Source organism: Camelus bactrianus, chromosome 12 (assembly GCF_048773025.1).
Source record: "Camelus bactrianus isolate YW-2024 breed Bactrian camel chromosome 12, ASM4877302v1, whole genome shotgun sequence".
Taxonomy (NCBI): domain Eukaryota; kingdom Metazoa; phylum Chordata; class Mammalia; order Artiodactyla; family Camelidae; genus Camelus; species Camelus bactrianus.
This window is the reverse complement of record NC_133550.1, coordinates 33,533,152-33,558,699: the sequence shown is the minus strand read 5'-3', so window position 1 is coordinate 33,558,699 and position 25,548 is coordinate 33,533,152. Positions and strand designations below refer to the sequence as shown.

General features: G+C 41.8%; 1 protein-coding gene and 1 long non-coding RNA gene across 2 annotated transcripts in view; one reads left to right on the top strand and one right to left on the bottom strand.

Moving 5' to 3' along the window:
* Nucleotides 1–13,353, bottom strand: part of PAH (phenylalanine hydroxylase) — a 63,487-nt gene extending 50,134 nt beyond the window's left edge. The window contains exons 1-2 of the mRNA XM_010970438.3: nt 13,115–13,353; nt 7,095–7,202 (exon numbers count right to left, since the gene is read on the bottom strand). Coding sequence (XP_010968740.2) covers nt 7,095–7,202; nt 13,115–13,174 — 168 coding nt within the window. The 5' untranslated portion in view covers nt 13,175–13,353. The remainder of the gene's footprint in view (nt 1–7,094; nt 7,203–13,114) is intronic.
* LOC123612966 (uncharacterized) overlaps nt 1–24,422 on the top strand; it is a 301,024-nt gene extending 276,602 nt beyond the window's left edge. The window contains exons 5-7 of the long non-coding RNA XR_012510704.1: nt 4,474–4,656; nt 11,531–11,665; nt 20,171–24,422. This is a non-coding gene — a long non-coding RNA (uncharacterized LOC123612966). The remainder of the gene's footprint in view (nt 1–4,473; nt 4,657–11,530; nt 11,666–20,170) is intronic.
* Nucleotides 24,423–25,548: the final 1,126 nt, after the last annotated feature.

The window sequence follows — 25,548 nt, the reverse complement described above, 5'->3', positions numbered from 1 at the left end:
AGTAACCAAGAATGACCTAGAGACCATTATCTCAACTTTGGTTTTCACTTGGGGTGATGTTAAAGAGCTATGAGCAGTAATAGGACAGAAACGTCCTTTGACTCATATTTTAAAAGCAGCACTCTGGCAGCTCTTTTAAGAATAGACTGCAAAGGCAGACACAGTCTGGGGACTGCCACAGAACTGGGGGTGAGAAATGATGGTGACAATGACAGAGAAGTCTCACGGAGGTACAGGCAGGGTTTCCCATGTATCTTACCGATCTCTTGTGAGTGGGCTGGCAACAACCATGGCTGACCAAGAGTCTGGAAACTAAACCTGCTGGGCTTAACAAGAAACCAAAAACATTCAGAAGTCTGAGCAGCACAGCTAAACTCTAGAGGGAGCTCAGCATTATCCCCCACTCCTCTCTGGAGGGGAGTTCTTGGGCAGGGTCAGGCTGGACTTTCAGTAGGATTCTCCCCCCGGGAGACCATCTTCTGGGATCCCACTCGTGCTTCCTCTAGCAGTGTCTTTGCTGTAACCTCTTGGCCTTTTCTCTCCTCATTCTTCTCCCTCGTTGTTAGATTGTTTCTTCCCCATTCTCCTTTCTGTGTGTTTGGGAATGTACCCAACTCAGAGGAAACCCCTTCCTGGGGAGAGCTGAGGTAGCAGCTCAATCCAAGCTTTTTTCAAGGCTTTAGAGAAAAGAGCTTTCTTGTTCCAGGTTCCCCTTTCTACATCTTTTCTTGCCACCAAAGATAAGATCAAAAAGGCCCAGTGGCCTGTTTCAGTCCAAGCTACCGATGAGCATGCACAAGTCATATGCCACCAGTGGACCATAGCACTCTGTCTACACTTTCCCAACTTCATGATGGACATTAAAAAGGAAGCTCTGTGTTGCTGTTTCTCAAATATGCCCAGCTCTGAATAGGCTGGCAGCCTAAAAACAGTGCCAGTTTTCCATGTGAGTTTCTTCTATTCAGCAACTAGATTATGAAACCTACACAAAATGTTTAGTGCAGCACCATTTGCATGGACAAACAATGGAAGCAACCTAAATATCCACCAACAGGAGATAAAGTATCATCAAGAGGGAAGCTAGAGGGAAATGAATAAGCAAGAGTATATGCACAAATCTCAAAACAAAGTTCACCACCTTCTCCCCAAAAAGAAAACTGCAGACAGACAGCTACAATATGATTCCAATTTTATGACAAGTAAAAGCTTGCAAAACCATGCCATATATCCTAATGGATATCTATGTATAACAGAGTCTTAAAAGATGCAAAGGAATAATATAAATTAAATTCAGATTAATAGCTACCTCTGAGGAGGGAGATGCATGTTGGGAAGGGATACCCAGGGACTGGAGTCATTTCTATGATTTATTTCTTAAGCACGGAATGAGTTACATGGACATTCTTTATATCACTATCTATATTAGGGGGTTTAAATAAGATGAAAAAGTCATGTGGGTTGTAACAACTTTCCTCTGCCCCAGTGGAACTCAATGCTCTTCTTATTTTGATTAAAGATGCAATGTTCCCTGTAAACATTTTACTGACATGACTGCTCTGGACGGAAGGCCAAAGGGGCAAAAGCAACCCTTGTGATTCCCTCTTGATCTTGTCCTGCTCACCAGGCCCAGGGGTCACAGGCAGGACTTTAAAGTCCAAACTTGAAGTAATAAACATCTTATATGTGCCCAAACGTTCCCGTCTGCAACCCCGCCTCTGTCCCCAGAAACGCTGAGGTTGGTAGATGGTAAAGGATTTGGGGATTCCGTGAACTGACTGCTTGTTTATGCTCTCACCTCAAGTCATTTGTTTCTTCATTCTGGAATTTCCTTCCCCCTTTCTCTCACCCGGCCAACCCTTTAGGTTTCAGCTTAAACATGGTGTCTGCAAGAAACTTCCCCTGGCCACCTTTGCCCCAAGCCTGGGTTAAGAATACTCGTGGCACCTTGAACTCCTCCCAGTTCTCAAGGGGCGGAGAGTAAACTGCCCGGCTCCTCCAGTCTCCTCAGCACCTGTACAGGCTCTGACAACAGCTGATGCGTAAAGGACGTTAACTGAATGTGTCACTGAGAAAGTATGAGCTCACTGCCTATCTGATGAGGGGAAGGCGGGGGTCATCTGGGCAGAGGTCAGACATAGGAAGTGAATGTTACAAAGATAGTCTGTATTTGTCACATCTGGGCTATAAACAATAGGCTATATAGATTTGTTTCCAAAAGACCAGACTCCTGTGGAAATGAGCTCAGAAGCAACGTTTAACTCTAAGTGTCTAGCGTGGAGCAGCTTGCTTAGTCTCAACCTATGCGTCTCCATAAATTAAATGACGATAACTGAGCATACCCATGTACTTCAGAGCTCTGTCTATCTGCCTGTTTGCTGTTCCCCTCCCTGGGGAATGCGCGGTGAAATGATTAGTGGAGTGCCGGCAGAGGAAGGGAAACCTCTTTACAACTTCCTCCAGGAACTTGCTGCTAATTTTATGGCCCATTACTAAGCCACTTACAGTAAAGACTCTCAGGAGACTACTTTCCTAAGAAGGCATGGGACGTGAGCTAGTGGAGGCTAAAAATACAGAGAGCTATGGAGAATCGAGAGAACCATCTACTGAGGACACTGGGGCGTTTGCGGGTTAGCAAGTAGAGGTTTTGGTATATTCTGAATCGTCTGGCTCCAGCTCAATAAAACATCTGCTTCATTACACCCACCAACCAACCAATATGTGTAAACACCATATCTCTGTATCTCTATTATAAAAATCAAGCTGCTTGTGTTGCATTCTGATGTTGTTACTAGTGGAAGTCTGAGACCACAAACTCACTGGCAGGCAACGTCATCCCTTAACAGGATGATGACTGGTGTTAACCATCTGAGGAAGAGACAGCCGTGCTCGTTAAGCATAGAGGTGACTGTCATAGTACTTAGCGAGGGACTCACAGGGAGCAGGTGATTCTCCCGTGTGGACTGTTTCTCCCTCCATTGCCAACACTGGAGGAGCTAGAACAGATTTTTATCTTTTGTCTTTATCAAGGAAAGGTAAGTTTATTTAAACCATAATTTTCGCTTTGATTCTGCCCTGATTTTACTAGCTGTTTTGGAAGTAGTAATACTTGACTTTAGTGCCTTCCAGCATCCTTCTTCTGTGGGGATGTTGCCTTCAAGTGATTTGTAATATGCTTCCTATACTTTCTACATTTTGCCCTTTTGCCTCTGAAGTAATAAAAAAAAAAAGCAGTATTCTTCTTCCATGATGGCCCTTCCAATATCTGAATGAAATAATTGTTTCTTCGCCCCATATTCCCTCTTCACGCCAAATAATCTTAATCCTTTAACCATTTTTCATAGTTAAGAATTTTAAGAGTCCCCAATGCTCTGTGACCCAGAAAATACGGTGCATAGAAATAATAAAAGCAAACATTTACTGAGCTCTTACTATATGCCAGATAGTATTGTAAGTACTTGTGTGTGTTATTTCATTTTAATTTTCACAGCAGCCCTATAAAACAAGCTTACTATTGCCTCCATTTTAAAATTAAGGAAACTAAGCTACCAAGAGGTTAAATAACTTTCCTAAGGTGATCCAGCTCATAGGTGGTACAACTGGGTTTTCAACCCAAACAGTTTGGTTCCAGGCAATACAGTCTTAACCCCAATGCTATTCTACTCCTCAGGGCCCCAAACGTAGGTTACAACAGACAGCCTAGCGCTCATAACTTTAAAGCAGCATAAATTCGATGGAACACTAGTGCCTGCAAAATGTTAATGGGTCATGGCCAAAAATGCCTGAGGAAGATAACATAGACTAAGTTTCCTCTCTGCAGGGCTTCCCATAGTCTTTAATATGTCCGGATGCATGATGGCTCTCCAAAATCTAGATGTAGGCTTTTCCAGCCATATTTACTCTTGGAACTCTCTTCTAATAAAACATCTACTAACCTGTGGCATTTGATAAAATACTGTTTAGAAAAGACTGCTGTTGACTGAAGAAAATGTACAACCTAAAAGTTGTGAATTATGTTTTATTTGGCAGACTTTCTGAGGACTTCAAGCCCAGGAGACAGCTCTAATGGACTGCTCCAAAGAGATAAGGGAGAAACCAGGATATATAGGAGTTTTTGCAACAAAGACCATGTAGTCAGAACATCAGAAGATGACTGTTAATTAAAGAAAACCAGATATCTCACGTTAAGGAATTTAGTGCTTTTCTTTTATTTTTAAGTTTTTTTTTAGTTTTAGTTGTTTTTCTTTCTTTTTTTTCTTTTTTTTTTTTTTTGAGTGGGGAGAGGTAATTAGGTTTATTTATTTTATTTATTTTTAGAGGAGGTACTGGGGATTGAACCCAGAACCTCCTGCATGTTTAGCATGTGCTCTGCCACTTGAGCTATACCCTCCCCCCTAGTGCTTTTCTATGTATGGGAAGATCCGAGAGTCTGGGCTCACTGAAATCATTCCTTTGATATGCAACTTAACTGTCTAGGGCCAGTGTCCTGTGCTTTCCATCCTGAGTCTCCTGGGTGCCCCGCTGAGGTGGCTGCAGTGGCTGATGGCTTGATGGCCTGGCATCCTGTTTCCATCCTGATCTCCCACAGGGCTCACCACAGAAGTGACTGCAATGTGATGGCTTGATGGCTGCAACATCCTTTGTTTACCAAGGTGGCAGGTAATATTTTTCATTCACACTGCCCTAAAGTGTAGTTTAGATTCTTCCTTTTTCTTTCTTTTTTTTTTTTTTTTGCCATTTATTACCTTTGATTTCATTTTAAATGGTCCAGAAGTTTATCATCGACTACACAATTTAAAGGTTTTGTCTGTATTTTCATCTAACATTACTTCTCCACCTTGTTCATAAAGATATCATGAGAGATGTTAAGTACACAAACACACTGGAGCCACGAGAACCCCTGGTTCTACCAAGCTGCTCTGCTTTTCTGTAATGGTCCCACCCTGATGCTTGGTCATTGCCATTTACTGTAAATGTTCACAAAATATACTGAGTAATAATTCTAGAGATTTTACTTTTTTGGAAAAAAATATTTTAAAAATCAAGGCTCTTGACTCTCTCTATCCTTCTGACATCTTTCTCCTCTTCACATGTTCTCAAAGATTTCTGATAGGTTTCACAGACCACATGTGGAAGGGGTACAGGAACAGACATTGTAGGAGCATCTTCTGTGAGCTCAGAGTCATACCAGGCATTTTACAGAGCACATCAGATCTCACCGCCTGAGGGAGGTATGGGTCATTAGCCCCACTTTATAGATGAGTAAACAAAGGCATACACATGTTAAACAACCTGTCAAAGTCAATGAGCTCTGGGATTCAACCCCCACTCCCATCGCCCCCAGCGTACAGCTTGTGTGCCTCGGGTGTATTTCATCCAGTCCTAGTAATTTAGTTACTCCTGGCTTTTTATTAGGTTGAAAATATCCTGTTAATTTACTAGTATTTAATTTATTAACTCCAAGGCCTGACCTCTCTAGAGGAAAACACTGATGAACTGTATAATAACAAAGGCTAAAATGGGACACAGGCGCATTTTACAGACAATTTCTTTCTTGTGAACAGTTTGTCATTCAGAAAGCACTTTGTCCCTCGTTTCAACACTCATTTCTTCCTCTCACTCAGGCAGACATTTTCTTCCTCCCCTTGGATAGCCAGGTTTAATTTTTTTTTTTAATCGTCTTGATTGTTTAGATCAATTCTAGACTTATGTGAAGTTTTCTGAGGGGCTAGCACAGAGAATTCCTGTATACTCTGCACCCAGTTTCCCCTAATATTCATACCTTGTATGGTGTGGAACGTGTGTTATGATGAATGAACCAACGTTGATTCATTATCGCAAACTGAAGACCATACTTTATTTGAATTTCTTTACTTTATATCTAATGTCCTTTTTGCTGCTCCACAGTACTACTCAGGACACAACAGTATATTTAGTTGTCATATCCCATTAGGCTGCTTTTGACTGTGACAATGTCTCAGAGATGTCTTGTTTTTGATGACGTTGATAGTTTGAAGAATACCGGTCAGGTATTTTATATACTGTCCCTTAACTGGAATTTGTCTGATGTTTCTCTCATGGTTAGACTGGGGTTACGGGTTTTGGGGAGGAAGACCACAGAGGTGCAGGGCCATTTCATCAAGTCACTCTGCACGGCCCACACCTAAGCTGTGAGGAGTTACGCTCTCCTTTGACTACCGCGTACCTACTTGAATTACTTGGCATTCTTCTGCTTTTAGGGTTGTCTCTTCTCCATCTATTTATGTATTCAGACACCAGATAGAATTTTATTAAAACATTACTGGGTGGAAATTCATTAGTTCAAAATATTCCTTCTGAAAATCCAGGGCAAAAGAGTTTTTTAAAAGTCTAACTTCCTTTGCTCACATTCAACTTTAATTTCGTTCTTCATCAAACACTTCATACACGTAAAACTGGGTTTGTAGAGGGTATAAAGATGACTCAGACAAGGTTCTCTGCCTACAGAAACTATCCTCAGGGCCAGACCGGAATGTATACAATTACCAAGGCAGTATGTGCTGCAGTTAAACTTAAAAAAAGTGCTTTGGGAACACTGAGAAGACAGAACAGCGGTGCTTCGGGGTCTGCTGAGGATTGGTTCCAGGACCCCATGGATACCCAAATCCGCAGATGCTCAAGACCTTTATATAAAACGGCGGTGGTAGTCCAGTGACGACCGTTAGCCCTCCCCGTCAGCGAGTACCACATCCTCAGATTCAGCCAGCCCCGGGTGGACAATTGGGTTGAATCCGCGGGACGTGGGACTCGCAGATGTGGAGGTCTGACTGTAATTAACTCAAGGAAAGTTTGATAAAAGAAGTGTGAGTCCAGGACTGGCTCCCTGGGTGTGCAATCAGTGATTCTCAGTGATCCTAATTATGAAATGGAGAAACTTTAGTTAGAATGAAAGACTTAACTAAGACTTAACTAACCATACAGTTAGTTAATGTAAGAGCTTAAGCTGAAAATCAAGTCTTCCAATTCCAGACCCTATGTTCTTTCACTGCATTCAGCCAGAAGATAACATGGGAGTCTGCTATGCCATTATTCAAGGCAGAAATGAATAAAGCACTTACCTCAAATAAACGCAAGACTTTGGCCAGGGCACCAACTTCTTCTTTGAGTGAGAAGATCAGTGAAATGGTACCATTTTGATTGGCATTGTCTTCAATATAGCTTGTTTCCTACAGGATTAAATGCACTTGGGTAAAATGTTTTTCACAGCTTAGCAATTTATTCCTGTTGAAACCTACAAAGAAGAAGCAAGCCTGAACTCTCTCTTCTAGGTATGCTTTGGAATACAATGAGCCACATATATTACATACAGAAGTATACGTGTGGTAGAGAATAAGTAAATCAAGAGAAGTACAATGCTCAGTGATGCTTCTGGATCTGATTTCAGTTTCAATTTTAGAAAGATCCAATTATTCACTGATGTCACCAGTCACACTATAGAGTCACGGCCTTTTAATGAGCACCTACTAAGTGCCCAGTACAATTAGGGCTCTGAGAGAAACAAAGATGAGTAAGAGGATGCCCCATTCTCCAGGAGCTCAAATTTTGGCTTAATAGACATATACACAACCAATGAGATAACTAGAAAAAGATCTTAGAGGTGGTATGATATGGTTCAAAAATTATCCCAGGAAAGCAGTGAGAAATACAGGGTAGAAAGTACTAAAAATAGAACACACACAGGCTTTTGAGTCCAAAGACAAGGGTTGGAACCCTCTCTCTTGCATTTACCAGCCAGAGCGCCTTGAGCAAAAAGCTTAGCCTTCTTAGCTTCCTCATCTGTAAAGTCAGGCTAACATGTAATCACACCAAGCCCTGTCAAAACAGTATTCAGATGATGAAAGAAAGAAACAGATACAGTAGTTTAAATATAATATTAAGGGAAGGAGATAAAAATGATGGAAATGTTAAAAATACACAAGAATGACTTCTTGGCGGTTGGCAAGGATCTCAGAGGAGCATTAACTTGTTCTCATATGCTGGTATCTGAGATACCAATTGTTAAAAAAAGGTCACGAACTACATGAGAACACACAAAAAAACCACTGGAAATGGATGTCTTAAAATAGCAAAGAATGTCAAGGATAGCACTCTTTACATGAACAAGACAGCAAATGGAGGTGGGGTTAGGGTATGCATTCCAAAAAGGGTTTGCCAAAAGCTTTTCAAAATGTCAAGTTAAGTGTTAAGTTGAGTTTATAAAGTTCCATGTGTGCTTACAAATAAACAGCATGTACCTAAAACTGGGAAGAAAAACCCATGGAGAACAACTACTCTCTTGTAAGCAAGTTAATGAAATTAGTGGAATAGCTGTTACATCATCTGAATGAGAAGGCTGTGTTAGGCAGGCTCTCAGTGACTGGGCATAATAAGCCCTGTATGAACACTGATGACCCTTAGGACAAAATGCTGTTACTTCAGAAAATTCAGATTTTCCCAGAATCTCACCTGAAACAGGTGCAGGGGAAGAACCAGAATTATCAGCAAGCGTGATTAGAGGGAGCCTCAAATGATCAGAAGACTGAACGACTATATAACCCTTATGGACCTTGATGTTATCTTTCTAAACAAAAATTTTAACCTACCATATATTAAAAGCCCCTATAATGTCCCAGGCATTATAATAAGCACTTGATTTGGATTATCTCATTTAAGTTTGATAATAATCTAGAAAGTAGGGTTTTTTTTTTTTTAATTTCCCAAGTGCCCCCTTGTATTGATGACAAAATTAAGGCTTTGAGAAGTTAAGTAAGTTGTCCATAGCTGCACAGTTAGCAGTGGAACCCATGCCATTGGGTCACAGTGTGCAGTCTCTGAATCACAACTTCTTGCAGACCTTACTCCACATCTCCTCTCTATTAAATCCTGCCAGGGACACGCAGATCAGTCTCTGATGTCAGTCTTCTTCCTAGGAGAGAACACTGAGTCCTGAGTTCTTTCCAGTTTCCTTGAAATGACAAAAACTTTCCATTTCTAGTTCCCTTGGCAACACTCCCTTCTCCTGTTGGCCTGAGAGCAGTAACATATTCCTGATACACCTCAACAGGTGTCACCTGTGACTGAGGCAATTCCGACTTGAGTGCCCTGTGCTCTAAACTCTGTCTGCCTCCAGCTTCCCACTCCTGTGTGTGTCCAGCCAGTCACCGAGGCCAGTCTGACCTTCTCCAGAAATGACTCCTGGGGTCAGGCCCTCCTTTGGTTACCGCTGCCACCACAGTAATCCAGGTCTTCGTGATCTGTGTCGATTGGGCCTCCTAAGAACTTTGCTCATGTCCTTCTCAGAATTCTTCAGAGGCTCCCCCATGGCCAGCAGAATAAAATACTGCTTTCTGATTTTCAAAAGTCTCCTTGGTACCCCATCTTCTCAGGCTCACCCACAGGAACCTCCCTCCAGAAAACTGGTTTCCTCCTTGCCCTTCAACTCCTCCTTAGAGTAAATGCACTGCACCCCTTCCTCTCCCCCTTTCAGACACATCACCCTTCCTCAAAAGCCCTCTTGAGTTCCACTTCCCTGAGAAGACCTCAGCACTCCTCAGCCAACGTGAACAATCCATCCTTGATCTACGCATTCCATTTGGCTTCTGATGCCCACATCAACTCACAGAGATGGACTTGTCTCAAGAGTTCATCTAGTGCCACACTCTCATGGTTCAGATGGGGAAACTACAGGCCAAAGAAAGTGACTCACCGGAGATCACACAGGCAGTGCGCGGCAGGTTAAGAACTTGGGCTCCTGAATGTCATTCATTCTGCACACAATGTCCATACTGAAGGCTCTTGTTTCTTGCAAAGTAAGGGCTGTGCTCTGGTCCAACCACCAGATGGTTACTTGGCACCACTTCCAACAGCCTGCGTCTCATTCCATGCCTGCTCCCCTTTCACTTTCTCCATTCTCCCCACATACTTTCCAGATCAGGGTTTCACAGTAAGCGTTCCTTGGGTCTCCACTCCAAAATTACCTGGTGAGTCCTTCTTTGAATGCAGATTCCTGGGCCCTGCTCAAACCTATCAAATTAGAATATTTGGGGTAGGATCTTAGAATCTGCATTTTCCAAAGCACTGCAGAGGACTCTTAACCATGGGCGATTTTGAAACCATTGATAAATATGAAGCCTATTTTTTAAAATTATAACTTCTCTCAAATGTGTCTGCAAATTCACCTTTACCATATAACAGGGTACTACTCTTTATTGTTATTACTATTAATAGCAGGACTGGTCATTGAGTACCTACTGTGTGCCACTATTTGGTACTTTTTACAGTGAATAAACATTGTCATTGGCAGAAACTAGCACCAGCAGGAAAAAGAGCTTACATGTAATACTTACTGAGTCCTCACAGTACGGCGAGGTGGGTGCTGCTGTTCTGCAAAGGAGGAAACAGACTCGGCAAGGTGACGTGGCTTGTCCACGGACACCCAGGGGACGAGTGGCAGAGCCTGCACAGGAACCCTGCTCCAACAACTCCAAAATCCTTCATCTGCCTCCAGTAGCCTTAATCCACCTCCCAGGAACCCAAGTGGGATAACAGTTCCCTTTTTCAAAGCTTGAGGGACTTGAAAGGAAGCTCATGGAAGTTTGTGAAGTGATATGGCCTTGGGTGGATCCTGATTCCAACACTGTCATGTGGATCAGCATGGGATCTGGGGCATCCAGAGTGTGTTTTCTCTGGTTCGTAATCTATCTACACCTTACTTGTTTCCAATAGACATGCGAGTGGACTTAGAAACACATATGCCCTCAAGGATGGATCATGGTAGAGAAAAGTAACTCAGAAACTAGATAAGAAGGAATAGGGCAGAGAAGAACTTTAATAGCAACCAGGAAGGAAAGAATTCTGATCATTGAGCAATACATTTAAAAATAGAAGTACGTTCTCTTTGGTTTGTTATCTTTGGAAAAGAGCAGTTTTCAGAATCAAAAGCAAGTCAGCTTCAGCAAGACTATTCCAGTGGCACTGACATTTTTCTTTTCCTGACTTTCAATCTTACTGCTTTTTGGGGTCAGGGGAGGAGGTGTGTATTGGCATGTGTGATTATACACACACACACATCTCCAGTGTGTAAGACACCTGGAAACAAGATGTAGACCTCCTGCTATGGGCACACTGTGCCTCTGTATTCCAGAACTGACCTCCTGGAGGAGGCAGTGTGGTAGAGGAGTGTGCGGGGCATTGGAGTCAGGTCTGGGTTTGAACACTGGCTTCGCCATCCAGAGCTATGACTTCTGAGTTCCCTTCATCTTCGAATTCACTGCCCTATGCTATTTTTCTTTAGGAACCAGAGCAGAAACTCTGCCATGCGCGGCACATAGTAGTTGCTCAGTGGTCTTTGTAGAGTGGATGAATGAGCCAGAGGTCTCTTGAAGGACTGCTGTGCTTGCGTGTGCAGAGCATGTGATGCACCATATACCTTCCAGCGTTATATCGATTACATCCTGTGTGTGCTGTTCACCCGGGTTGTGAACTTCAAGAAGGCATAAATGTGTCTTTTTTGCAGACTGTCAGAGCTGGAAGAAATCCTGAAGACTATGCTAGTTCAAAATTCGCCCCCTCCTTCCAATTTCACGGATACCAAGCTGAGCCTCTTCACCCATTAGGTGACTTCCCAACACAGAGCTTCAGCAAACCAAAGGTGAGAACCCGTATCTCCTGACTCCCGGTCCAATGTCTTTCCGTGGGGAGGCCCTAACAGCCACCGTGCTTGATGCAGTGCATATTCCTCCTGCCAATGTTCCAACACATTTTGTTGAACAAACAAATCACTTCTGGCCATAGCCACCCTGCACTTTCCGATGCTCCAGACGCTGTGTTAAGACATTATAGACATTATTTCATTTGATTCTCATAGCAATCCTAGGATGTGGGTATTTTTATTCCAATTTTTCAGATGAGTAAACCTGAGGCTCTGCCAAGTTAAATACCTTGCCTCCAATGCACAGGTGTTACAGGGCACCCTCCTCTTTATCCCAGTCATCGATAGTGGCAATTTGTGGTTCTCAATCTTCTATGTGCTCCATAAACAAAGCTTTCAATTCCCATGGCTCCCTAAGCAGATCGCTGCTCCTACACTCCCCTTATGGTTGTGGGGGCCTTACTGCCAGCAGCACAGAAACTAGACGCTGGCACAGCTGAGTCTGGTCTGGATCTGTCGGGTGCAAACTTGCCGCCCCTCTCTAACAGGAAGTTCTGTCTCCCAAGCTCGACATACCATTTTCAAAGGAAGTCTTTCTCTCAGGACTCAAAAAGTTAGTCCAAAGACCTGCAGTCTCCAGTTACACTAAAACATTGGTCACCCTCTTCTCTAGCCTCCCTGTCCTCTAGGTTGTTGTCACTAATCCTGTAGATGGCAGGTGCTCTTAACACTCACGTTACCTCCATGGGTTGGGCTTTGAGTCTGAACCCTAGAATCTGAGAGTGTGATCAGTCAGCTAAGGAATGTATTCTGCAATGGTTCCCCTCAAGGGAAAGAGGGGCACAATTTCTCACAACCAACTCCAGAGACTGGGACACACCTTGGACATTATCCCCACCACATTTAGGGTTCTCTCACATTCCACATCCAGGGCTAACTTGCGTGCATCTTCCTCTCTGTTTCGTTTTCTCCTTCCCCAGTTCTAAGTAAGTCTGAGACCTCTTCATGCCTCATTTTCTCCCAAAGGTGAAAACAAGATACATTTCTCACTTTTTTGCCATTTCGATACCTGGCTGAGAGCAGTTTATCAACATCACAAGAGAGTGGATCTGGCAGGACCGCAACTTCCATTCCAGATCGTTAAGGACCAGTGAACAGGCAGGGACAGTGGCTTGTCCAAAGACACACAGCTAGTTCCTGTCAGCTCTGGAAGCCAGATCCCCAACTCCTCAAGTAGTGCTCTGTCCCTGAAAGCCACACAGGACAGATGTCCTCTCACTGGGAGACATTTGCTGAGCACACATCTTATCTGTCAACTTCCTGGATATTTTCATCATCTTCAAATGAATTCAGACTTTGTGGTAGTAGGAAACACCCACATTCCTCAGCTCTCTTTCCAATAGGGACCAAATTCCCCTCCCTGCACAGCTAAGACCCACTCTGGCTCACCTGTCCAAAGTCGCTGAATTTCCTGCTGAAGCCTCCGTTCTCCAGGACTGCAGCTGACATGCTGGCTCCCAGGGAGTGCAGTCTCTGGCTCTGGGGTGTCAGTCACAGGCAGCTTTGCAAACAGCACGTGGTGGTGAGGTTTTTAACCTGGTGCTAAGAAGCGAGGAGGAGCCTTTCCAAGGTGTTTGCTGCTGCGCATGCCAGCCACAGTAACGCCCCTGTGGGCACTGTCCTCACACTGCGGGCTCCAGGTCACCCTGCCTGGGCCGCCTGGAGGGGAGGGGAGGGGAGGGGAGGAGAGGGGAGGGGAGGAGTGAGGGTAGTGGATAAGGGCCAGGGAGGGTAGGGGTGGAGGTGGGGAATAGGGGCCGGAGAGGGTGTGGCGAATAAGGGAAGGCCAGACCTGGCTGCCCGCCCAGGATGGGGAAAAATCCCTGGAAGCACAGGGCACCTGTGCCCTGGCGGTTAGCAGGTTGGGCACATCCAGGACGCTCAGAAGCATGGGGGCGGGTTCTCTGGAATTGGAGTACACCTGCGACAGCCTAATGATAACAGTTACGAGAAGCAGAGCCAGGGTCTTAATTGAGATTGGGGAGGGGGGTCCTTTCTAGTAACTGCTCAGCAAACTGCCTTTCTGTGCTTTAACTTTAGAAAACTGTATGTAGGTGACATTGTGAATGCTGGGCACAGCTGCTAAAAAAGCAGAAGTCAGAGCATGACCCGGGTTGAAATGCAGCTGTGTGTCCCCAGGCTGTTTACATCGCTGCTGGGAGCACTCAAAGAAGGATGGTATAGCCACCCTGCCAGGATGTTTTAAAAATATGAATAAGAAAAAGAATGATGTAATGCATTTAACCTTTAGTGCAGTTCTTGCCAGCTAGTTAAACACTCAATAAATGGAAGATACTGCTTAAAAGTATGTGACCACAAATACTTACTGAGGACTTCTACTGTGTGCCGGGTGGTGTTCTCAGCACTGCGGATACAGCAGTGAATGAAGTGGAGGCCCCTGCCTCCCCTGCCCACCATGCTGCCATTCTGGGAGGGAGACGAAGACAAACAAATAAGTCTAGGCAGAGCTAAGCCTTCAGAAGAAAACTAAAACAGGGGGATGGGCTAGTAGTCAGGAAGATGTCATTCACCCACCATTTTCAGATATGGAAACTGAGATGAGGCATACGTTGCCAGCAGGAAAAACAAAATATAAAAGAAAACTGCAAAGTCAGAAGTTCAGAAAGGATGTGAAAAAATCAGGGGCATCAAGGCCTTGAGTGCCTGCCTAATATTTAGCCAGGAGAGGGTAACGGGATAAGAGAAAACAAGCCAATAACACAGACTGCTGGAAATCCGCCCCCTCCCCTCCCAGGATTTTTTGATGGAATGACCAAAGCACCTGCCAAAAAAGAAAAGGAAAAAAAAACAACTCAGAATTGGGATTCCAAACAAACAGATTAACTCCTGATTCCATCACTGATTAACTTTGGTCATGTCCATGCCTCAGTTTCTTTGTCTTTAAAATGGGGTTGTAAGGGCTGTTGTTTAGGGCTTCAGTAATGTGCCAGGCTTTCCATTGGCTGCTAAGAACACAGACATGAAGGAGTATAATGTCTGTCCAAAGGGGTCCTTGGCTGGCTGATTAATATTCTGTATGGTAAATTGGAAGATCAATGTCGTTGACATGGAAGGGCAAGATCTTGACTTCCACCCTCGAAGACTCTGAATACTTGATCTGACTCTGTATCCTAGCGTGGCAGACATGAGATGAGAGTTTTCCTCCATTCCAGGATTGCCTTATAAGCGTCACTTGGTCCCCTGATATTGCCGTCATGCTAAGGAAAGTAATGTACCTGACAGCACCTGTTATGTTGCTGTGTAACAGGCATGCAATTAACAAAGTAGTAACAACCACTCACATGTACACTGTATGTTAGACACTGAAGCTCTCCACATGCATGACTTCGTCTTCTGCTCAAAAACCCTGAACTATGCATCCTCCCTTTATAGATAAGGAAACTGAGACCCAGAAGGTTTAAGTAAGTAGTTCAAGGTCAAGCTACATTTCAGCCAATTCTAAGGGACTGGCTCTTAAGTACTCTTCCTTTCTTTTTAAAAATAAGAGCAACAGTGCTTTTCAGGACAACAAAATAATAGCACTTCTCTTGTCTCTTCACACCCACTACAAACAGAATTCTTCATTTTATCTCACATAAAAATGCCTCAGATCTGGGTGGAGAGGAGAGAACATTTAAGTTGTCTGCTACTTCAGAGAAAAACACGTAATAGCTTCTTTTAAAAATTATTCTCACAAAAAGGAAAAATTTATCCATGCCCTGAGATAAAAATTCAAGATGAGATTGCTTGTGACATGAATTTTGTAGATGATTTTTAAGCTATCATTTTAATTTGGATGGAATACAGTGTGTAGCTATTACTAACTAGGGTGGAGCTGGATCCTAAGAAAATCACCCTGGACGGGGTAAGTGCAGAATTCTGCCTCTGGACCACTGAGATATTGTGACTAGCCACAAAGAGGTAGGCACCATGTCGCAAGATATGTGGTTGTGTACCTGGTAAACTTACAGCTGACCTTCACTGATTTGGAAGTTGAAGATTTCCCAACCATTTCCCAAAAGGTTATCAATCCCTTTTCATTTAACCTCACAGGTAGAGAACTGAGTTAATCATAATCTCTCAGTTCATGGTAAATAATCAAAACCTCCAAGGCCCCTCTCTTGTTTTATTTATTCATTCTCTTGTATCTTCATTCCCTGCTCCCATTCCCTCCTCCCAGAGGCAACATGCTCAACACATTTTAATATTTAGCTTTGGATTTTTTTTTAATGCAGGGAAGTTCCGGTGTGTGGATGTGAATGGTGTTGTAATACAGATTTACTATAGTCTATAAATGTACTATGGGTTTCGTCGTTTCTAATTTTTTTCTTTCAGCTACACTGCTGAAAGTACATCTAGTTCTTTGCTTTTTTATCAGGTGTGGAGTGTTCCACAGTGTGTAATTCGTCATGTTTGATTTCTCGACTCCCCAATGATGGACACAGCCTACCCCTAACTTTCCACCACCCCAAACAGTGCTGCGATAAATATCCTCATCCTTGTCCCTTTAAATACCTGTGCGAGAATTTTTCTGGGATAGAAGGGTGGAGGTCTGATCATGGGGAACATGCATGCTTAATTTCATAAAGTACTGCCGGACTATCCCTTCAAATGGCTTGTACTAGTCCCACTCCCACCAGCAGGACAAAAGAGTTCCTTTTGCTGGGTGTTCCCAGTACTCAGTGTTTTGCAAATGTCTGATTCTTTGTCGGTCTGTTCCATGTGAAGAGGCATATTCTTGCTGTTTTTTAATTTGCATCCCTCTTCTAATGAATGAGTTTGAGCATCTCTCTCTCTACACTATGTCAATTAAGATTTCCCACACTGTGACTAGTTCATTATCAAATACTTTGCCTATTTTTCTATGAGGATTCCTGGGTTTCGTGTTGATTTGCAAGAATAATTTGTATGGTATGGATATTAGCCCTGTTCCTTTCTCAAGTCACTAAAGATACCATCTCTTAATCCATTACTCTCAGTTGACTGTCGACTGGTGTCTTTCCTTGAGAAAAAAATATTAATTCTTATATAATCAAAATACATCCTAAAGATTTTTTGTGGTTTGTGCTCTTGAGGTTTTGTTTAAGAAGTCCTTCCCCATCTCTGACTTAATGAGATATTCTTTCTCCTGTCATCATTATAGTTGTGTCTTTGACGTTCAGATCTTGACTCTTCTTGTGTCTCTTTTGTACATGGGATGTGGTAATGACCCAGTTGTTTTTCTTCTCCCTTCATATCACGAGTCAGTTTTTCAGTAACATGTACAACAGCTTTTCCCCAACTTTTATGTCAGAGTTTTCTGAGTTGAGATGAAAGGACCTCTTCTCAGAGATGCATAGCAGGAGACACCCCTTCGACTTTTGGTACCACATGTACAGTGTTTCAAATTATCATTTACACCTGATCAGTCTCTGCAGCTTAATTTTATGCTATGGGTTCATTCCATGATGTCCCCTCTTGTGTCACTATCACACTGCATTTTTATTATAGTATAGTTTGGTAGTATATCTTAATATCTGGCTGTCAAGTTCACCTTCTTGCTTTTATTTTTTCCCAAAGTTTACTTGCTTATTAACACACACTTATTCTTCCATTTTCTAGCTGAAACTTTGATTGGTTTCACTCTGAATGTACTGGATAATCTGGGGACATTTTTGTTGAACAGTAAGAGTAGACCTACATGCTAGATTCCAATTTGTTATGAATGCAGCCAAAGTTTCTCCATCAATATGCTTGATGCCCCTTGTGTGCTAAGGATTGTTTTTATCATAAATGTTGAATTTATGAAGTGCTATTTTTCCATCTACTGAGAAAATTATGTGATGTATCCTTTTTAGTGCATTAATGTGGTGAAACACATTACTAGATTTTTTTTAAGATGTTAAGCTCTTTTTACATACTAGGATAAACCTTTTTTGTTTATAATATATTGTTACTACACTATTAAATATGGTTAGCTTATATTTTATGTAAGATTTCCTATCTCTGTTTATTAGTGAAATGGACCTGCAACTGTACTACTTGTACCAACATCTTATTTTGACATCAAGGTTACAACAGCCTTACACAAGGAACTGTACCACTTTCTCTGTTTTTGTAATCTCTGGAACAGTCTATTGGAGATAGAAATTATTAGTTTCTTGAAGATTTGGTAGGACCTCTTGTAAATATAATAGATTATATTTCAACTTATTTAACTGTTATTGGTATATTCATTTTTTTCTGTTTCTTCTGATTTTATATTTTCCCAGAAATTAATTCAATCTGTCAAGATCTCCACAAAACTAACTTTACATGTATGTCAGATTATGGCTGTATGAAAAATTACTGTAAGTAGAATTTCTGGGTCAAAGGATATAGACATTTATCATTTTAATAGATATTGACAAATTAGCCTCCAGAGGGTGACCATATAATTTATCATCCAAACTGGAATTTTTTTGATAGTGAAATGAGGTGCTGGTGATAATCACACTGAGACAACAGGTATAAATTGGTACTACCCAGGCAAAGAGTTATGTGTAGTCTCCCAACCTACATGAGCTCTGCCTGTTTACACACTATCAGAAAAATGCGAGTGTCTATTTCCCTGACATTTTTCCAACCCAGTCGGTGGTTACTAACCTCAGTATTGACAAATCTCCACAAGTAGGTTCATATATATAGAAAGACCAGACATCACCTGAGTAAATCAAATGAATCTGCTGAGTCAGGATTCACAGCAAAAAGGTCATCAACATGATCTAGAGACAGGCAGGGCTATAACCTAACCCCTGGCCCCCACCCCAGACACAGCACACCTTAGGAAGATGCCTGTTCTTTATGGAAGCATCTATAGTAATTATTTGGTATTCTTGTTCTCTGGTACAAAAAAAAGATGTCCAAATGCTGATTATTTCTCTCATGGAGAGTTTTGTATTTAGCTTGGGGATTTCCCACTGGGGCTCTTAAACAGGATTCTGTGGTACAGGTGACAGCCTCTGGCTTAGAGAGGTTCATCCCACAGAAAACTGTCTCTTTAGGGTCATCTCACCATGCAGCCTCGTTCAAGAAAAACATACCTTCATCCTGCCAATGGTGGAGTCCAGCTTGCTCCCACTGTGGCCATCCGTCCATGTTCAGTAGTCAGATAAGCTAGATATTTTCATGCCTTTATACATGAGTTAGGCATTGTCCCTACATCCTCCAAATTCCAGAGGACACAGGCCACTATCTCTGTTAGGTTCTTTTTAACCTCCCCAACTTGGTATAAGGTGAAGAGGAAAGCTGTCTGGAAAGAAAGTAGAAATGTGATAGTACAATAACCAATGGAAAGAAAAATGTCACAGCATACAAACAAATCTCTCTCTAATAAAATCCTCTATTCCAGTCATTTGTGTTAGTCTCCTAGACTCTCTGTGTAAATCCTCAAAGTGAGCGTTGAGCTGAGGGTTGCAAAATTGGCTTCACCATCTCTTAGAATGTCCTATCCAGAGTCTCAGGCTCCGAAAAAACAACCACAAAACAATCATATTTAACACACAATTAGACTAGTAACTAAACATATGGGCCTCGAAAAAATCAGATATTCCTTTAAATGTGAAACTGGGGCCGTTCAGTCATGTAGAATTCAGAAAGGGGTAATGTTGGGAGGTAATTTCCCTGGCATTTTTACATGTCTTGGACTACCTTTTCAAGGATCTTTGCACAGCAAACAGCCTTGGAAGAGGTAATATCTCCCTCTGGGTCAAAGGGAAGATTTGTCTCCTGATCAGCATAATAGATAGAGGAACTCTCCATCCCCAAGTCATTCCGTGACAATAAAGTCTTTCTCCTCTCCCCAGAGAAAATTTGCTTATGTTCCAGGGTAAAGATAATGCTTCTTTTTGGAGAGGATGATGGGACAGTTGCCATGAATCCCTAAATAAGATCAGAGTTTCCTAAGCTCAGTGTTCCTCAGCTGTGACCCAGATACAGCGTGTACTCAGCAACCCCCCAGATTCACTCTGCACTGATGTCCATGGACCTGAGGGACAAGGCGAGCCAGTATAAACATGAAACTCATTTGCCTATTGTGCTCTGAGCAATTAACTACCTAAATTCCTTTGGGCTTGTGGTTTCCTTGCTGGCCAATTTCATGGACGTTTGGTGTGTCAGCCTAGTAGTTAGTTACACTGGTGTGTGGGAACCGCTTAACCCACTTGATGGAGAAGAAACAAAGATGTGGCATCTATGGCAGTTGCCCCATTTTCTTTCCTTCTCTCTCAGGTAATAGAAGCTCTGAATGTTAGGTAGCCAGCTCCAGGGCTTCCCAGAAAGAAAACTTTTTCCAGGCTTCCTTGCAGCTTGATGTAACCACAGGTCTAAGATTCGATCAAGGAAATGCAAAGAGAATTAGTCTGTGCAACAGCTAAGAGTTCTTCCTAAAGGAAGCATTGTCCTTCTCCTATTTTCTCATTTTTGCAGGTCAGAATACAGAAATGCTGACTGGAGTCGGAGCAGCCATATTGGACTATGAGGTAAATGTAAGAACCATGCTTTTCTGAGCAAAAAGAGAGAAGACTTGAGATAGAAGGAGCCTGATTCTTGACACAGCATCACTCCAGCAGCCTTGGACTGTTGACTTAAGACTTTGACATAAGAGAAAAGCTAACCTCTATTTTGTTTAAACCCATGTTATTTTGAAATTTCTACCACTCACAGCCAAATCTGCTTCTAATGATGTAAACAATATGGAAATGACACTTAAGATGGATTTCTCTGTCCAAGAACTACTCTTTTCTCATCAGAATTTAAAGAACAATGCAATTGCCTTATTGGAAAAATTTAGGAAATTGTCTCCCCAACCCTAAAAAGTCAACTGGCTGTAAGCTTCTTCAGAACCAGTTTCTATAGTCTGCTTCTATTTAGTCTAACTTTTCCCACAGAGACAACCCAGAAATCTGAAAATCATGCTCAATCAATGCCACACAAACTAACAATTAATGTATGAAGTAGTTTTCATCAAAATAAAATTTAAAGAAGCTATTTCAGGAATTCTTAGCAGAACTCAGACATCTACTTGGGTTATAATAAAGTCAGTTGGTAAATCAAGTGCACTGATCAAAGGTTTATTAAATGATAAATTATATATATATACATATATAAAGTTTTATAACATCTATCTACATCTCTATATATAGGTATAAAGTCTTAAGACTCTGGAGCCATTACATTAGCTTCCCTTCTTGGCAACATCAGAGTGAAGTCACTGAGTGCTGTCATTCAAACACTCATTCATTACACAAATATTTGTTGAGTATATACTATGTGTTAGGCACTGTTCTAGACACCAATGAGCAGGACAGTCAATGCTGTCACGGATTTCACATTCTATTAGGGGACAGAACCAGTAAACAAGTAGGAAAAAGAGCAAGACACAGTACTGATAATGGCCAAGAAGAAATAAAGTTTTAAAAAGAAGTATTATAAAATAAGAGGCTTTTGAAGAGATTGATTCAAGTTGGATGCACAAGGAAGACCTACTCAACAAGGTAATATTTGAGCTGAGAACTAAATTATGAGAAGGCTCCACTCCAAATGCAAAGATCTGAAGGAAGAGGGTTCCTACTTGGGGGAACATCGGCACAAAGTCACTAAACATGAGAAAGTGGGACTTTTTTTGAAGAACAGACAGAGGCCAGTTGTGGCTGAGGGGTGAGCTGAGTTTGGAGAGGTGGCCAGGACCAGTTCACGTATTCATCACTAGCGGTGTCCTAAAGGCAGCTAAGGCAGACTTGAGAGCTGAGTTTTCAGTTTGGGGAGCCTGTTGCTAAACACACTCATGATTAAAAACTAAGTTACATAAACTTACATTTAAATAAATTATATTTGAAAAAGGCAATACATCCTCAAGATTTCATAACTGTTTTTCTAAATTTTATTATCCATGGTTTTAAGGTTATTTTGCTCATTTTATCTGTGTGGTAGAACTACTACACATTAACATGCTACTATACGTTTCTTCTCAACTTCATGCTTACGTTGGTAGCTTGAAATCTAGGAATGTTTACTCCATGGAAATCAGCAAACACTACAAATCAGGGGTGAAGTTAGTGGGCTGTTAAATATTTACCATCACCCCACTGACTCTAGCTACAGTAGCAAAGCCACTGGATGGAACCCAGAAGACTCAGAGGCAAAACAACAGTGTTACTCAGGGAGTGAAGATGCTTTGGGGCAAAACAGGCTCAGCTACCAGTCAACAGAGCAATGGCATCAAATCCAAGCAGATCAGGGTAAGATTTGGTCTAAGAAAAATTCAAGGCCAAAGCCAGGGGAATCTGCCACTATGGTGAGGGTTCAACTAAGGGCTGGCACTCACTTGGTCAACCCAAATCCCACCTCTCCCAAAATGCCTTCTCTGATGCGCTGTCCCCAGTGGGGGGTGGTCACCCCTCCTTGGCTAGGCTAGCAGCTTGACCTTTTTTCTGTAACTAAACTCATAAATGCTTTTGTCTTATTTTCACACTTTTGTCTCCTTCTAGATTAAGAGCTCTCAGACTAGAGACCAAATCATAGTCTTTCTAAATTCTGGGACTAAGCACAGTGCCTGATGCATACTAAGGACTTAATTCATGTTAATCAGAAATGTAGAAAAATATGTATGAAAATGTTTAGGGCAAAAAAGTTTGGGGAAAAATTAAAACTTCAGCAATAGAGGACATAGCTAAGTTACACTGTATTCACATAATAGATACAGCCATAAAAGTTATTTTTAAAATCATAAAAGTGTATCATCTCTTTAAATGCACACAATTCAACTCATGACTGATAAAAGTAGAATATAAAGTCTTGAATTCCCCATTGTGCGGTATGTCAAGAGGTGTACAAAAACAACAAAAAAGAATGAGACAGAGGCGTTTTCTCTAGATTGTGGGATTAGGAAAGAGTTGTTATTGTTATCTTTTCTATTTAAATGTATATAAGGAAGGAGAGTTGCAAAGAAAAAAAGTGGCTTGCCTAGAAAATTTGCCCAAAGCCATACTGGATTTCTAATTAGACATAAATGAGCTATCCCTTAGCTTTATTTTTTCCATCTTATCCTCTTTGGAAAGAGAAAGGGACAACTATTCATTCTGCACTGAAATATTTATTCAGTACCAGGCATGTTGCAAAGATTATCTATTTAATCCTTCCTACAATCCAGTAAGATAGATTTTTAATATCCCCATTGTATGGATAAGGAATCTGAGATATTGTGTTCTTGTAGGATGATAGGAGGCAAAAGACCTGGGGTGGTGATGTTAGTGTTGGGAAGAGTACTCATCATCCTTTCCCACTGGCTCTTGAGTGACAGCAGAACCCTCTGTGGAAGGTGAGGGTGGTATAAATACTCGGCCTACTCATAGGGTCCCTGCAGAGCCTTGGTAGGTCTGGCCATTTGAAAGCTAGGGTCTTGATGGCTGCAGTCATTGCTCATTGAGTAATAAATTTGGGAAGCACATTTACTGAAGCACACGGCCCAGCAGACCATGGAGGGCTCAGTTTCTTGGTAAGACACATGCATGATCTTAGACATGGATTCCTTTTCTAATTCATCTGCATCTGTCTCATGAGGGGAGGCTGGCTGAACTCTAATGTTGAGGAGACACGTGGGGGACTAGAAGTGAGTGAGATTCATTCATACAAGCTAAAATATGTATTAAGCTTTTGTTGCAAACCGGCACTGTTCTAGGTTCAAGGATGCAACTGGCTTCCTGGGTTTATATACTTTTTAGGATGTGGATATTAATCAAATTACAGGAATAAATTCAAACTTACAGCTGAAACAGATGACATGAAGGAGATGTACATGATACTGCAAAAACCTTTCCCCGAGAAGTTTTCTTGATCTAAGAACATGAAGTAAAGGATACCTAGATGAAAGAGGAAGGGAAGAACCTAGAACTGTCTGGAACCTTCTAGGCAGAAAGAGCAGCATATGCAAAAGTCATGTGGTGGAAACAATGGGAAATGTGGTTGAAGATGCAGCTGGAGAGCTAGAGAAAGCCAGACCATGCAGAGCCTTTTAGACCATGTTAAGGATATTAAAAAAAAAAAACAAAAACAAAAACAAAAAAAAAAACAAACAAAAAAAACTTTATCCTGAAACAGTTGCAAAGCCATTGAAGTTTGTCATTAGAAGATGCTTCTGTGAGATTTACATTATCACAAGCTCACTCAGGCTGCAGTGTGCAGAGTGTAGGGAGGGGAGAGCAAGAGCAGTTAAGAGGTGATTACAGTTGTCCCAGATAAGAAATGGCCACTGTTTCTTGGACAAAAGTGGTACTGATGATAGAGATGAAGAAAATGGGATGCATTTGAGAAAGACTTAGAAGGTGAAGGAGTCAGTTTAGAGATGCTGGGTGAGGGTGAGAAACAAATCAAACTGACTCTTAAGCTGCTGAACAGATGGAGACAGTAGCATTCTCAGAGCTGACTCCATGACTGCTCTTGACAGACCAAAGAGATCCACTGAGCTGGGCTCTCAAGGCCAACCACTGAGAAGATTTCTGTGGAACTGGAATTCACTGGGATATGAAGTTAAAGGTGAAGAACCAAGACCCTCCTTTATGTGTTGTGTTTCTAAAAATTATTTTGTATTTTACTTTTTGATTTAAAGCATGAACAATTATAAACACATAATAGTTTTTCCTTTTTTGACAAGACTTTTGTGAAATAAACTTACCAGAATTTTTGTGTTTGTATGGCAGTGATCTATGGCAGTTCTCCCAACAACTAGCATGTCTGCATGTGAAATGATGTGCTTTAAGCATCCAAACTATCAATAATAAAGAGTAAATTTCAGTCAGATGTTAGAGATGAGATGAATTACCTGTTTAATCTCTCTGAAGATGAGAATCAAAATTTTAATGAGATAATCAAAGAATGTGCACTAAAAATTGTAGAAAAGGTTGTCATAGAAGTTTATCAGGCAATTAATTTATAAACATGTTAATGTATGTTTGCAGCATTTTCTAGCTTTCTATAATGTGTAATTTGCTTGCATTCCTGTTCTGAAGATATATTCATTTTTTTCTACCTAATGTTTATAATTTCATATTCTTTTTCTTAAATACAGCCCCAAATTTTATAAGCCTCAGGCTCTACAATCTGAATCTGTTCCCGCAGAGGAACTAAGGTGGACATGACAAGAAAAATATCCTGCCCATGAGCAACGTAAGGTCTAAGAGACAATACACAAATAAAACAAGCAGTAACAGCAGATGGGCAGGTGTTAGGCTTGGGTAGGCCAAGTACTGTCGGGGTACAGGAGGTGCTCACCTGCCTCTAGAGTTAATGGTGATAGTTCGGGAAAGAAGATGATACCCAAGCAGGAAGGAGAGGTGAAAATGCCTTAGGTAGAAAGAAGAGGCAGAGCATTAAATCTTCACTAACTGATCTAAGTACAAAAGAACTACTCTAAGGCTTGTTTAATAAAATGGCCAACTGGCCAAATTATGACTTGGTGGGTCTGGGATGAAGTTTCATAATCTGATCATGAATAGGCACCTCATATATTTCTAATGTGGGTATTTTGGGGACTTGATACAGACAGCACAGGGCTCTGTTGCTGAACTGAATCACATGGGGCAGAACTAGTAGAATCAACTTGTAATAGAGGGATGGAATTGCAGTATTTTCACGCAGTCCTCACTGCAGTTCAAGAAACAACCAGCAGGTGGCGAGCGACTCACACCACCCGCCAAAGAGAACTAGGAGTTTCCCTGGCTCTCAAATCCCAGACCAAAAACTGGTCAGACAGTCAAAGGGAATCTTGTTTCCCAAGCAAAGCCATTAGCCAGAGTGGTGAGGTTCTTCTC